The sequence below is a fragment of the Octopus bimaculoides genome, chromosome 3 (assembly GCF_046866305.1).
Source record: "Octopus bimaculoides isolate indiv1 chromosome 3, ASM4686630v1, whole genome shotgun sequence".
Classification (NCBI taxonomy): domain Eukaryota; kingdom Metazoa; phylum Mollusca; class Cephalopoda; order Octopoda; family Octopodidae; genus Octopus; species Octopus bimaculoides.
Window position 1 is genome coordinate 68,261,703 of NC_142930.1, and position 14,086 is coordinate 68,275,788.

The window sequence follows — 14,086 nt, forward strand, 5'->3', positions numbered from 1 at the left end:
ACGTTACGTACCTGATGCAGCGAAACGATGGAAAATTAAAACAGAATATGAAAAGCCCAACGGAAAAACTAAAATCTATTGATATCACCAAGAAGAACATGGTGTTTTCCTAACGTTTATTGAATCTATTTATAGATTGCTTTATTGATTTTCCAAACATTAACTGTTACTGTCGCTATAGGCTCTCTCTTACTCCACCTCCGAACCTCTTCCTACTACTGTTGTTTTCAGTATCCTTTTCAAGTCTCGCAGCACTCGTCCTTGTATTACTATTCTTTTTCTTCTTCTTACAATTGTTATTGCCCCTAGTACATAAAATATGAACTGTCAAAGAAGAGATGGGGAAAATCAACGAATCGTTGAATGATCGCTTACCAAGATTCGTAACTGATCATCTGCAGCAGTTCTTAAAACATTTCATAATGTATAAAGGTGTTTGATGGTGCACCTGTAATCATTGTTTTGTAATTTCTTTTATGAAAGTCTAGTGTTTGGGAAATTGTGTGTGTGTGTGTGTGTGTGTGTGTGTGTGAGAGAGAGAGAGAGAGAGAGAGCGAAATATAGATATACACATTCTCGTATATATACAACTACATATCTATTTTCTGTAAGCAATTATAAAACGATATATTGGTATTTCTGGAAAATTGTATTCTGGTTATTCTGTAAATTAAAATCAAGCAATTATAAATCGATATAATGGTAGATTATCATTGACTTAATATGGGTAGATGTCCTTCCATTTGGGGGAGAAGCGTTGCACATCACAACGCCCGGTTTAATATCATCACTGACCCATGGTGGTCCTTGACGGACTTCACTCTGTTGCAATCATTCGGACAAGAATCTTAGGGCTCTTAGCAGGAAGTTATCGTGACGTCACAACACATCGACACACTCTACACTTCCCGAGATACCAAAAACGAAAACAGTTTTATAATTCTACTTCATCTTCTCTATCATATATGGAATCCAATCCAACCTGACACCCGACAGCATGTCACCTCTCACCAAGACGCAAACTACACGTCTCTTCCTCATTGAGACTAAAACCTCTCAATCCTTACTCATGTCTGCTTTCCAGGCAACACTCTTCACTCAGAGACGAACCGTCTCTGGGTACTTAATTTACACTTTCCACGAATCTCATTGTTTTCATCTTGAGATCAGCAACGAATTCTCCCAGCTACTTTTGCTCAAATTACTCTCACCACCAGCACCTCCACATGAATCTACCACTCTTCTAAAATCTTCCAATCACCTATGTTAAGCAAATAGCTTTGACTCGTGGCGCAATTGTCATTCATATTGCCACGTGGCGTAATACCGGACACAGCGTGCAATTATCTATGCTGTCACATGATGCATTCACAGACCTAATGTAGCTGTAACTTAAGTTGCAACTATCATTTATAATGTTACGTGATCCTCTGACTTCGTGACCAGCTTCAACCTAGTAAACTGTACTTCAACTGATTGCAATTTGAACTATAATCCCACCATGAGAAGGAACAAATTATCAAATTCTAATCAGGCGAGATAAATGCAGCGTATCTCCAAGTCCTTGCATCTCACCCTACTTCTGAAAAATCTTGATATTGTGAATCCGAATTAATAAACAAAAATATTTGTATGGACGCCAAGAGTATTTTCAATGATTCAGAGAGAAGATTTATATGATAAAATTCTTTCAGTTTTACATTTGTAAAAGTGATGTTGAAAACATGTGTGTGTGCGCACAGCAAGAGAGGGAGAATAGAAGAAAGGAGATGGAGTAGGAAGAGAAAGAGGAAAAGATTTTGAAAAATACGCACATACTCTGTATATATGCGAATATGTATGTGCCTATATGTCTCTTCTACTTTTTTAATTATTATAAATCGTCCACTGTATGAGTATACATCTAGCGCGTTCTCTTCTCATTTCCAAAAGTTTCGGTATAATGAGCAAAATTCTTGTCTTTGACCCCACAAGCGATCGAGTTCCCTTGACAGCTTCTCATGCACAAACGTGTATGCACAAAAGTACATAGGTCGAAACGTTCTCTTCTATCAATGCACAGTTTCGGCGAAAAAAAAAAAACAAGAAACACAAACAAGACAAACATAAATTGAATTTTAGTATTATATAGATGATGTTCTATACAAATATTTAGTTTGGATTGCTTGATTAACCAGTAAATCATTTCACTGAATGAATCTAATTTTGATCAACGTTTCAAAGAGTGCTAAATAATATTAACAGTAATGGCATCCATAGATTATGTGTTGGTCAAAGATAAGGAAGAATAAGAAAATAAGTCTTTGAATGATTAATCATATGGATAAAAGAATAGAGCTGCTACAGAAAGCCTGAAAGAATATTCTTGAAAGAAGTAAAAATTTATTAGAATCTGGTCGATCGTGAAACTAGTAAAACTTGCTCAAGAAAGCAGAAAATAGAGTAAATTTTGCATGTTGTCTTATGGTAAAAAGAAAGCTAGTACAGAAATATTTTCAGTATCAACAGAAATATCTTGAAATAAAAGTTTGATGCAGATTAGACGATTACTCAATGAGACACAGTTGTTGTAAAAGTTAGTATCTTTTATTGTTAACTATTGTGCATGTGATTCATGCGTAGTAATTATAATATATGGCGCCACTTCTCAATTAGAATATTTCTTGTTCTATCCCATTGTACGGTGTCTGAAGCGAATGCCTTTTATGATGAACTGGAGTCAACCTAAGTCTTGTGAAGAAGACCAGGTTGACGTAAACGTTGGAAGTCCGTTGAAGTGCCTTGTACGCATAATTCCAAGAATCATTTGTATCACATACTTTGTCAGCTGAATCTATCCAAACAATATATTAATAATAATTGTCTGTGAAATACTCAACGACTTAATCTTTAATACAATGAAGATAAGGTAGTTTTGTTGAGCAAACAAACACATGACACTAAATCCAATCCTCGCTCAAACAAACATGAAGACACGTTGGCATGATGTTTACTATCCAACACGTAATTTATATAACAAGGCATCGAGCTTTATTTTTATGTGAGAGAATCATAGCAAACTGAATCAACCCTAGCTTATTTTTATATATTTTTTTTTTTAGCGATTATTGTCAGATGGAAGAAGAAATCGATTGACACTGGTATGATTTGCATTCGATAAGTCTGGTGATAACTGTTCAGATATTGTGGAGTATCCAACCTGGCGCTGTATTATTTTATCTATTATATATATTATCATGTCTAGTTGTCTTTTGATTGTTAGGAATTTTTTTGGTCTAGTTTCTATTAATCTTGCTGTTCTACTATTAGTTAATGTATCGGCACACAAAAGTCCCTTTATTCATTTTCCCTCTACCCTTTCCTTCTCAAGCGCACATTCGTGTCTTCTTGGACAAATGCTCTTACTTTGTCTCAATACGTCAATGTCGTATCTTCTGATGTGTTATTTTCAACACTATCAGTTGCCTACAAGGCTGAATAGTTTTCTGTACTATAACAGGTAAGATTAATTGTACAGAAATATTAAATATAAAGAAAAATAATTTCACAAAAATAGAAACCATGTACTTGATCGTGAAGTATATTTGCCACCTAAATGTGGCTAACCCTTAAGGGTCGATGCTACTGTAGATTGTAGCCCCAGGAAGACATCTCCTCCAGCTGGCTATTGACACACTGTTTGTGCCCTATCAGTATTTGCAAAAACCCAGAAACTCGTGTCCGTGTGTATCACGTCTGGCTGGAGATTGGATGATGACTTCCCTTTGCAAATACTGATAGTATATCAATAGCCAGCTGGATGAGATGTCTTCCTGGGGCTACAAGTTACAGTAGCATCGACCCTTAGGGGTTAGCCACATTTAGGTGGCAAACATACTTCACGATGTCGTGCTGCTACTGTCTATATCTCGCTTGGAGATTTATTATTGCATATACTTGATGGTAAAATAAAATCTGAGGATACTATCTATGTTCAACGTCAGCAACAAGAAATACAAATAAAATGAAATAAATTTTATTCTGTAAAGAAGAAAAATCTTAACCGTTTTGGGTAAAAAGAAACAATGTCAATAAAGGTGCAGCTATGGCAGGCACAGAGGTGGCAGGCGCAGAGGCAGCAGGTGCAGCTGTGTGATAAGAAACTTGCTTCCCTACCTATAGTACCCAAGGTGTTACGCAGTATATATATATATATATATATATATATATATATTGTGTGTGTGTGTGTCCACCACCACTGCTTAACGACAGGTGTTAGTGTGTTTACGTTCCCGTAACCTAGCGGTTCGGCAAAAGAATGATAGGATAAGTACCAAGCTTAACAAAAAAAAAAAAATAATAAAATGAGTACTGGGGGTCGATTCATTTGACTAAAAATTCTTGAAGACGGTGCCCCAGCATGGCCGCAGTCTAATAACTGAAACAAGTAAAAGATAAATGATATAAAGTTGTGGGAGAAAAGAAGTGTGAAAGGAATAAAGGAGTTTGTTACAGGATTCAAGTCAGTTGAAATATGAGGTATTTGATGAAGGTCAGATCAAGTGAGGTAAAAGAAGAGAGAATGCAACCTGAGAAGTGGACAGAACGTCACGTATACAATAATAGCATAGACGCACATACATAAGGAAGATGTAAGGCGAAGTGGGGATGGTAGGTATAGCAACCAGTGGAATTACCTAATTACACAATTGTGATTAATGAGTTGTGACAGAAGCTGAGGATGAGCAGATATGTATACACACATACTGTGTACACATATATTAGTTTCAGATATATATACACACGTACTGTATACACTTATATATTGGTTTCAGATTTTGGAACAAGGGTGAGGGTGTAAGTCGATTGCATCGACCCCCAGTACTCAATTGGTACTTATTTTATCGACCCCGAAAGGATGGAAGGTAAAGTCGACCTCGGCAGTATTTGAACTCAGAACGCAAAGAGGGACGAAATATTGCTAAGCATTTTGCGCAGCATGCTAAGGCTTCTGCCAGCTCACTGCCTTATTATATAGATATATATTACATGGAAAAATGCGAGCAAGAGAACTAATATTCTTAAGATAATAAACCTGGAAAATTACAGGTCAAGTTATTACACTTGAAAAAGTTCAGGACAGCTTATTACATCTGGTAAAGTACAGAACAAGAAAATTTTTACTTAAAATATTGCAGATAAGGATAAAATTTCAAATAAAATATTTAGATCTAGAAAATAGTAGCTTTTATTAAAGCTAAACATTTTATTACAAGTTATTATTTCTATCTGTTATTACTTGTTACTTCTATTAAAAATGAAAAATAACACAAAATATTTTTGCACTTTAAAAATTCATTTTTAAAAATTATTAATTAATAATTAGAAATTTGAAAATAGGTTATAAAAATAATAGTAGTACATAATTAGTTATTACAATAAATAGAATAATACAAAAATTAGTTATATATTACAGTAAAATCTACCTATAACAACAAATTCACAGTAAAGTTATTGCCAAGTCTTCACATTTTTAGTCCTGAACCAATGCCTACTTTTTACATAATGAATTTGCCTACCATATACACTATTCTACTTTGCATATTGGTACTTCTGGTTCTCATTTTCTAAGTATTCTAGCATGTCATTTAAGAAAATGATGGTTCATTAAGAAAATGATACCTTTTTTAATTATAATGTTATTCTGTAAATTAAAATCAAATAATTTTTAATACTCAAATTTTATCCTTAGCTGCAATAAATTAAGTAAAAATTATCTTGTTCTGTACTTCACCAGATGTAATAAGTTGTCCTGAACTTTTCCAAGTATAATAACTTGGCCTGTAATTTTCTGGGTTTATAATCTTAATATTATTTCTCTTGCTCGCATTTTCCCATGTAATCTATGTTTTTTTCCAGGCTAATTAATAATGTGTCAACTAGCGGTGTGGTTGATAATTTTTTTCCTTCCCTCAAAGACGCCGTGACATATTTATAGAAAACGTATGCATTGTGTTCTTCCTTATTTAAGATAAACTTGAATGGCAGTATAGCTGTTATTTCTACCAGGCCTGTCTTACCGAGTATGTTGAAGTTAGTTACGTGCTATTTGTTATTGATGTTCAATACCAGGTCAAAATGTTTACGATCAACGGCATTCCAACCGTAGCCATCCTATTTTTTCAGAGACTTTCAGGACTACAGAATCCAACGTATTCTCTTATTTTAAAGTGGTAGAATTTAAGGGAAATTTCGCTGCTATTTCTAGCAAGTCTTGCGACTGACTGCATAATAGCTATTTTGTTGCATCATCTGGAGGCACATAGAAATTGACGTTGTACCTTTAACCTTTTGTTTATAGTCGATCTTAATTACAAATATGTCCTATTGAGATATTTAGTTGATTAGCTTAGTGATTAATGCAATAAAACAATAAATCGTTTCACTAATTAAACCTAGTTCTGATCAACGCTTGAAAATGATGTCTTCACTAATGTATTGAGTTATCAAGAAGATGAAGTCTTAATGGAAATTATAGGAAAAACGAAACTGAATTCCCAAAGGGAATCTGTTGCAAACTCACTATAAAACTAACTGAAATATAAGGAAAATAGATGTTTGCTTTGAATGTAGGGCACAAGAATTGTTCTTTTTTTTTATAGAAGGGTTGAATTGAACCTAATATTTCTTGGGTTCTAATCTTATCAATCCAAGATTGGTGAAACTAAAGTCGATTATTGATAAAGTTTAAAATCATATTTCAGTACAGAACTAGATACTGTAAAGTAGCCATTTGACTGTGAATTATATTGTGATTCAGGTTCTGCCTTCGAAGACAATACCTTATAGGAAAGTTGGTTATACATCATTAGATGTATACCTGACTTTCGTATATAAAAATTAAAGAATATAACGATACGCTGAACTCCAAACTATCAACTTAAACAACACTTTATTTAGGTGGTAAATATATACATCTTTAGCTCTTGTTGTTACAGCTTCTGATTGTGCGAGCATAGTTGTTGGGACGTTGTTATGTAGGTGTAAGCGAGCTGTCGAGTGTAAAAGTCCGAAAGATGGTGAGAGACAGCAAAAACACGTCCATGCTCAATCGCTGGCCAGCAAGAAAGAGAATGAATTGAGCGGGAACGCTTGGTTGTTTAATTCTACGCACAAGACCATCAATTTCAGGGAAGGGGCTTAGTCGATTATATCGACCCAGTACTAAACTGGTACTTATTTTATCGACCTCTTAAGAATTTGAACTCAAAACGTACAGACGGATGAAATGCCGCTAACCATTTTTGCCTGGCGTGCTAACGATTCTGCCAACTCGCCGACTTTAATAATGTTTTCTTTATTAGCCACATAGGCCTACACAGAACACACAGGAACGCAAATACAAATCACAAACGGAGGGGTTTACCGTGTAAACATATATAACAATATTTTAAAAAATAATAAAGTTAAACAATTACAATTCCCCAATAGGTGGGGAAGACTTCCATGAGAAAAACCATGCAAACCCCACAGAAAATTACGGTTTCCTTGACCACTTAGGCAAGTGCTTCCTCTCTTTCTTATTCCATTCAGAAGCACATGCTCAGAGCAGGCCAGTTCACACGAACTATGCTCGCCGCTCTCATCCACCTTTCAATAAATTTGCTACAAGGGAGCACCTCCCTCCTCACTCTGATCCGCCTCTTCAAGTGGAACCTGAAAAATTGATCAGAAATTCACTAGAGAGGAAAGTCCCCGTCTTCAGCACTTTCAGTCTTGTCCACCACACAACCTCATTCGCCATGGCCGCCAGGCAGATGAAAACTGCCCGGCCTTCCCGACCAAAGGAAGAGGGCGGAGCAATCTTAACAATAGATTCGATTGATAGCCAGACCCATGCGACACGCGACAGCAAGTGCTCGACATAAACCCACACGTTAGAAATTGTCGGGCACTGGACGAGTGCATGCAGAATGGTTTCATCGCTCTGCACACATCTCGGATTTACTTGGAACAGCACGCATATTGCGTGAAGTACTGTCTGAGGTCCTTGTTGTGACTTGACAGGCAGTACAAACCCCAGTAGACACAATATCTTCAATCAACAACATCACTATATTGGATACTGTGCGACCTTTTTAATAATAATAATAATAATAATAATAATAATAATAATAATAATAATAATAATAATAATAATAATCCTTTCTACCAAAGCACAAGGCTTAAAATTTTTGGGGAAGGAGCCAGTCGATTAAATTGACCCCAGTGCATAACTGGCACTTATCTTATCGACTCCGAAAGGATGAAAGGCAAAGTCGACCTCAGCGGAATTCGAACTTTCACCGTAAAGACGGGCGAAATACCGCTAAGCATTACCCAGCGTGCTAACGATTCTGCTAGCAACAGCAATAATCGCAGTACATTTCGTATAGGCTAGATGTAACCCTGATTTTATCCTTATTACTAGATGACGTCATACTAATAACCCAAACTCCATTAGTATCGTGGTTTACTTCCGTCATTAATTATAGTGTGATCTAGGTTCCACACTATCATTATCTGCATTGTGGAAGCTCTCATCCATCACTGTTATGTTCCAAATTCTGTCCCTATCTATCACTGACTACACTGCGTGGACAACTCTGCTCCATTTAATTGTACATTGATCCACTTTCTTCCCCATCATATTGTATCCAGAGTTAAGCCTTCAAACAAACGAAATTAATCCGTAAGTCTCAGGTTTCAATTTTTTGAAGTTGCACATTTTATGGCAAAGACATCGCCCGTTCAAATAATATTCAGCAGCACAAATAACAAGTCTTCTGCATACTAAAAGCCAGTTTATGTAAATATAAGGTTGGAGCAATTTTATTTAAAATTTTAAGTTTTAAAAATGTAATTTAAGTATATATTCCTATTGTGATTAATAGAGAACTTTGTTCATCCAAATATGTTTATTGTTGAATTTATTGAGTATTGTTATTTATTTTCTTACTTAGAGACAAGTCGGGTTTGATGAATTGGGCCGTCCAGTTATCTATTCCAGTTTCATACAGACAACCGCACGGAAAATCACAGTTGAAGATTCTATCAGACACGTGACGTACCTTATTGAAAATGCCAAAGTAACAATGAGACCTGGTGTTACCACGTGGGTGTTCATCATTGATTGCACAGGTATGTATTCGTACGACACTTTATACTTTGTTTCATGCGCACGATGATAATTATGATAGCGGTAATAGTAGTGAAAATAGTGACGATTTAACGACACACATGCGAATGTATATTCATGCGTAAACGCAACCACTCATATTTTCTGACATGAGCACATAATCCTCTCAAGTATTTATTTATTTCATGCATTCACATAGACATACAGCTATACACAAACATTCAAAGAACATTTTTCTTTCTCACACTCTCCTAATCATTCTCTCATTCCTTAGATAAACAAATAGATCCCTTAAATCTGAGTTCGTACATAATGCTGTTGACTTTCAATTTATATAGTTTGCTTTATCGATTTTTTCATCAGTTCAACAAAGAATTCAATGAATTTATGTTAAGTTCTGATTTTGTCATCAGATATTATTGATTTTTTTTTATCGATTATTATTTTGATTGTTTCGTTATTATTTCTTCTGCCAAGATTATTTTTGTTGTTCACCTTCATTGTGTATTAGAAGTTGTAAATTTGAAATAATGTTCGACTGCCTTAAGGAAAAAGTATCAACATATACATGTATAGGAAAGTTGGTTATACATCTTTAGATGTATACCTGACTTTCCTACTATAAACTTAGAATATAACGGAACGCTGAACTCCAGACTATCAACTTAAACAACACTTTATTTAGGTGGTAAATATATACATCTTTAGTTCTTGTTGTTACAGCTTCTGTGTGTATGAGCATAGTTGTTGGGACGTTGTTCTGTAGTTGTGAGCGAGCTGTCGAGTGTAAGTCCGAAAGATGTAGAGAGACAGCTTAAATACGTCCATGCTCAATCGCTGGCCAGCGAGAAAGAGAATGAATTGAGCGGGAACGCTTGGTTGTTTAATTCTACGCATGCGCACGGCGTTACTACAGAGCTCCCTTGCCAGAGCGGAAACGCACGATAAATGAAATCTGTTAGAACGCCTGAGGCAGGATGGCCACTGAAAACCACCCACAAGATGTGGTACAAACACACACAAAGAAAATTCAAAGAAATGAAATGTACACTTGTGAAATACATGCATGCAACGTATAAATGAAATGACAATGACAAAGCAACCGTGATGACAACTGTCCAGGAAACTGGAATCACGCGATGTAAAAGTCTGAGTGTTTGTTTTCCCTGAAAGGAAAGAAAATGTATGAGTGCACAAGTGTGTGTGTGAGAAAAGAAAACACAGAACAAGTGAAAGTGTCTGTAGTATAGACTGCGAAAAGTCCCAAAACACCGAGATAGAGTACATTGATGAAGACGTCGGCGCAGGAACTGCTATAGCTGTGTTCTGTATGTGTGGTGGTAATGATCTGTTGACAGTGGTAATGATCTGTTGAAACTTGGCGACGTCGGGGGGAATGCTTGTAGTTGGTAGTAGTAATTGTTGTCGTCACGGTGGTAATCTTGGTTGGCGCACGACGCTGGTGGCGAAAAGGCTGTTTGGTGATGAGTGTTTGAAGAGGTACGCTTTTACAGAACGATCGACAGACAAATCTCTGTACGACCATTAGCGAAAACCTCGAAGAAAAATTTTCTTAACCCAAGATGAAAAAACGACCGTGCGAACTCAAAAAGGAGAAATGGTGACGAATGGAATAACAGAGGACTCCTTTTATTTAAACGTGTCACACGGTCGAAACCAAAATATATATCAAAGATGATATACAAGTAATTACGTTATACTACGAACATTAGTGAATTCGTAAATACCAGTAATGAGACGATAGAAAAAAACAACCGTATGAAATGAATAACAAGAGTTATTGTGTGGCATAAAAGATGTATGTGTATGTGAGAGTGTGAATGCGACACATATAAAAACATAATAAAAAACAGGCCGTATTTGTTCTGTAGTCGGGTTCACCAGTTATAAGTTGGTAGTCCAGAATTCATGCTGCATTCTTTCTTCGTCCGGGGTTAACACTTTAGTAGAAAGTGGGTATTTGCAGCTCAGCGGGCTGCGTGTTCGAATCACGTCGGGGTCACCAGTATAGGAAAGTTGGTTATACATCTTTAGATGTATACCTGACTTTCCTACTATAAACTTAGAATATAACGGAACGCTGAACTCCAGACTATCAACTTAAACAACACTTTATTTAGGTGGTAAATATATACATCTTTAGTTCTTGTTGTTACAGCTTCTGTGTGTATGAGCATAGTTGTTGGGACGTTGTTCTGTAGTTGTGAGCGAGCTGTCGAGTGTAAGTCCGAAAGATGTAGAGAGACAGCTTAAATACGTCCATGCTCAATCGCTGGCCAGCGAGAAAGAGAATGAATTGAGCGGGAACGCTTGGTTGTTTAATTCTACGCATGCGCACGGCGTTACTACACATGTATCCTGCAAGCTGCAAATATTCACTCAAGCAACTTAAGAGCTGAGATACTCCAACGAATTTCAAATACACAGAAAATTTCAACCAATTCCATAAGAGATGCGGTCCAATTTGATCTGCTAGAACATTGGTTGCTAAAAAATAAACATCTGCAATTGAGAAAAGACCGACTCTGCACAAGGCAGATGACAAGATACAGTATCCTTGGCTAAACACTTAACTCTTACCATTCTAGCTGCACCTCGGAAGAGATACAACACACTGTTATAAATTGTTTCATTTGTTTCTAGAGCCAAGTAACAAGAAAACATTCAGGCATATTCTTCCATGAAAAGACTGCATCATCAGTAGTCACCATGGTTCAATGTCCTTTTTTTTTAAAAATGCAATATTTATTTGAGGATATTTTGAGAATATTAAATGTAAAAAGGAAACCTAACAATAAAGATATTTTCATTCCCCTTTATATTTTTCATTCCCCTGATTATTTTACCTCAATGCTTTCAATAATGAGAATAAAATATAGTTGTGAAATTCATTTACGGTTTCATTGACTGGCTCAAGAATATAATCAATTATAGTCATATATATTATTGATCGTCTAGCTTTCATAATTATATAGTCCAATTCAGTTCATGACTTATCTAAATAGATGTGGGATGCCGATGAGACAAACATATTTAAAAGATTGATAGAGAAGAAGCAGATCAGTATAAATGCTGTAAAATATGTCCCCTTTGGGTTGAGTTCATAATGTTTCTTCTTTATTTGCATAGCTAATAATATTTTCAGAGATACAACTCTTTTCTTTCCTTTCCACTAGATGTAAAACAGCGTAATAATTAATCTGGTGATAGGTATCTCTGATTATGATTAGGCAAATAAACAATAGGCATATTTAGTGTGACTAATTGTTTCAAAGATTACATATTAATGTCAGCTTTGTTGATAACATAGCTGAAACTTCCCAGTTTCACTGATTCCATTTAAATAACCATTTTTAGATAATTTTGCAAGAGTACCCAACAGTTAATAATTCAGTGTGCCCAATCACCATAGTTTTGGTACCTCAATTGCTTTTGTTTCATAGTCATCTCACTGTCAGTGTCTATAGATATTACACTGACTTCAAATAAACTCTCAAACCAGAATAACATTTTCATAAAATTCTCTTTATGTTCAGTTAATTGGCTATCCTTTACAGACAATAATATTTCTATAAAATATTAATGGGTTTGAATGTAAGATAATAAAATTGAGAAATATAATTCTAACTATTATTTGCTTTTATCACTTCAGGTTTGAGACTTCCTTTATGCAACCCACGCCTCGGTTATGGTGTTACTCAGATCATGTCCAATCACTATCCAGAACGTCTCGGCATGGTGATATGCCTTAACCACAGTCCAGTCTTCCAGGGCGTATGGAGAGCTATAAAAGCCTTCTTACATCCAAACACTGTAGCCAAGATGCTCCTCATTCGCTCTAGAAGCAAAGTACAGCAAACGTTCAGTAAATATTTCTCCCCTGAACTTACTCAATGGCTTCTTGAAGAAATTCGACTCAACAAACAAAAGCCATTTCCAGCTTCACAAAGGACGTTTTGGAATAAACCTGCCAAAAATGGTGATCATGACCCAAGAGGCTGTGCATCCTATGTTGCTAACTTCATTGAACCTTACTCAGAGAAAAGCCTCATATTAATTCCTGGCTTTCACAAACCACATCCTACTATTTTAGACAGCATCCGGGGCGTGTTGGATTCAGATAAAGAAGCTTCTTTAGATTCATCAGAACTCGAATCAAATTCACCGTTACCTGCTGATGAGGAGGATACCTTATCATACAGTGACGATGAACTTTCAAATATGGCTGATATCACTATTGATGAAGAATTTCAAATTCCTAAAGATTCAATTCCTATAAGATCTTAAACGTATTTTTCCAATATTTTATTTCAGATTAACTTAAATAACACCATATTGAATCTAATTTCATGAGATTATGTTTTATTTAGAGTAAATTCCATAAAATTAATATGGCATGTGGTCTTCAAAGTTTGCTATTTGACATGTTTTAATTCATTGATGAAACTATACAGTTTGTCTTTTAGGCTAAGATTGAAGATTTTCTCCTTAAGGCCATCTAGATATATAAAGACATATAGTAAGGTAATCGATTATAGAGTATTAGTATTAGAAATTTTGCTAGAGTGAAATTTTACATGTAGAGCATATAGGTAATTGTGAACCAAAAACAACTTTTATCAATGAAAATTCAAATATGATAAAAATCTTTAGTGATAAGAATTTCTGATCCAGGCCCTCGTGCAACTAATTAGTATGTTAAGAGTTACTAAAGAAAATGAAAGAAAAAAATCAAATGTGAAACACTTTTAAAAGTCATAAAAGATCAACACTAGAATTAAGTTCATATTTAACTGTGGAACAAGTTTTGCTTGCTTTTGAATTTGATCAAGGAGGAGAAAAATAGTACAAGAGACACTAGCTTGAATGTGAAAGTATTATTCCATGCAAGGATGAATAAACTTAAAC

At 35.5% G+C, this 14,086-nt stretch overlaps 1 protein-coding gene across 5 annotated transcripts in view; it reads left to right on the plus strand.

Annotated features, from left to right (window-relative positions):
- Window positions 1–13,575, plus strand: part of LOC106882638 (uncharacterized) — a 185,713-nt gene extending 172,138 nt beyond the window's left edge. For all 5 annotated transcript variants that reach the window (XM_052966364.2, XM_052966362.2, XM_052966366.2 and 2 more), the window contains 2 exons: window positions 8,982–9,159; window positions 12,831–13,575. In XM_052966364.2, coding sequence (XP_052822324.1) covers window positions 8,982–9,159; window positions 12,831–13,465 — 813 coding nt within the window. In that variant the 3' untranslated portion in view covers window positions 13,466–13,575. The remainder of the gene's footprint in view (window positions 1–8,981; window positions 9,160–12,830) is intronic.
- The last annotated feature ends 511 nt before the right edge of the window (window positions 13,576–14,086 follow it).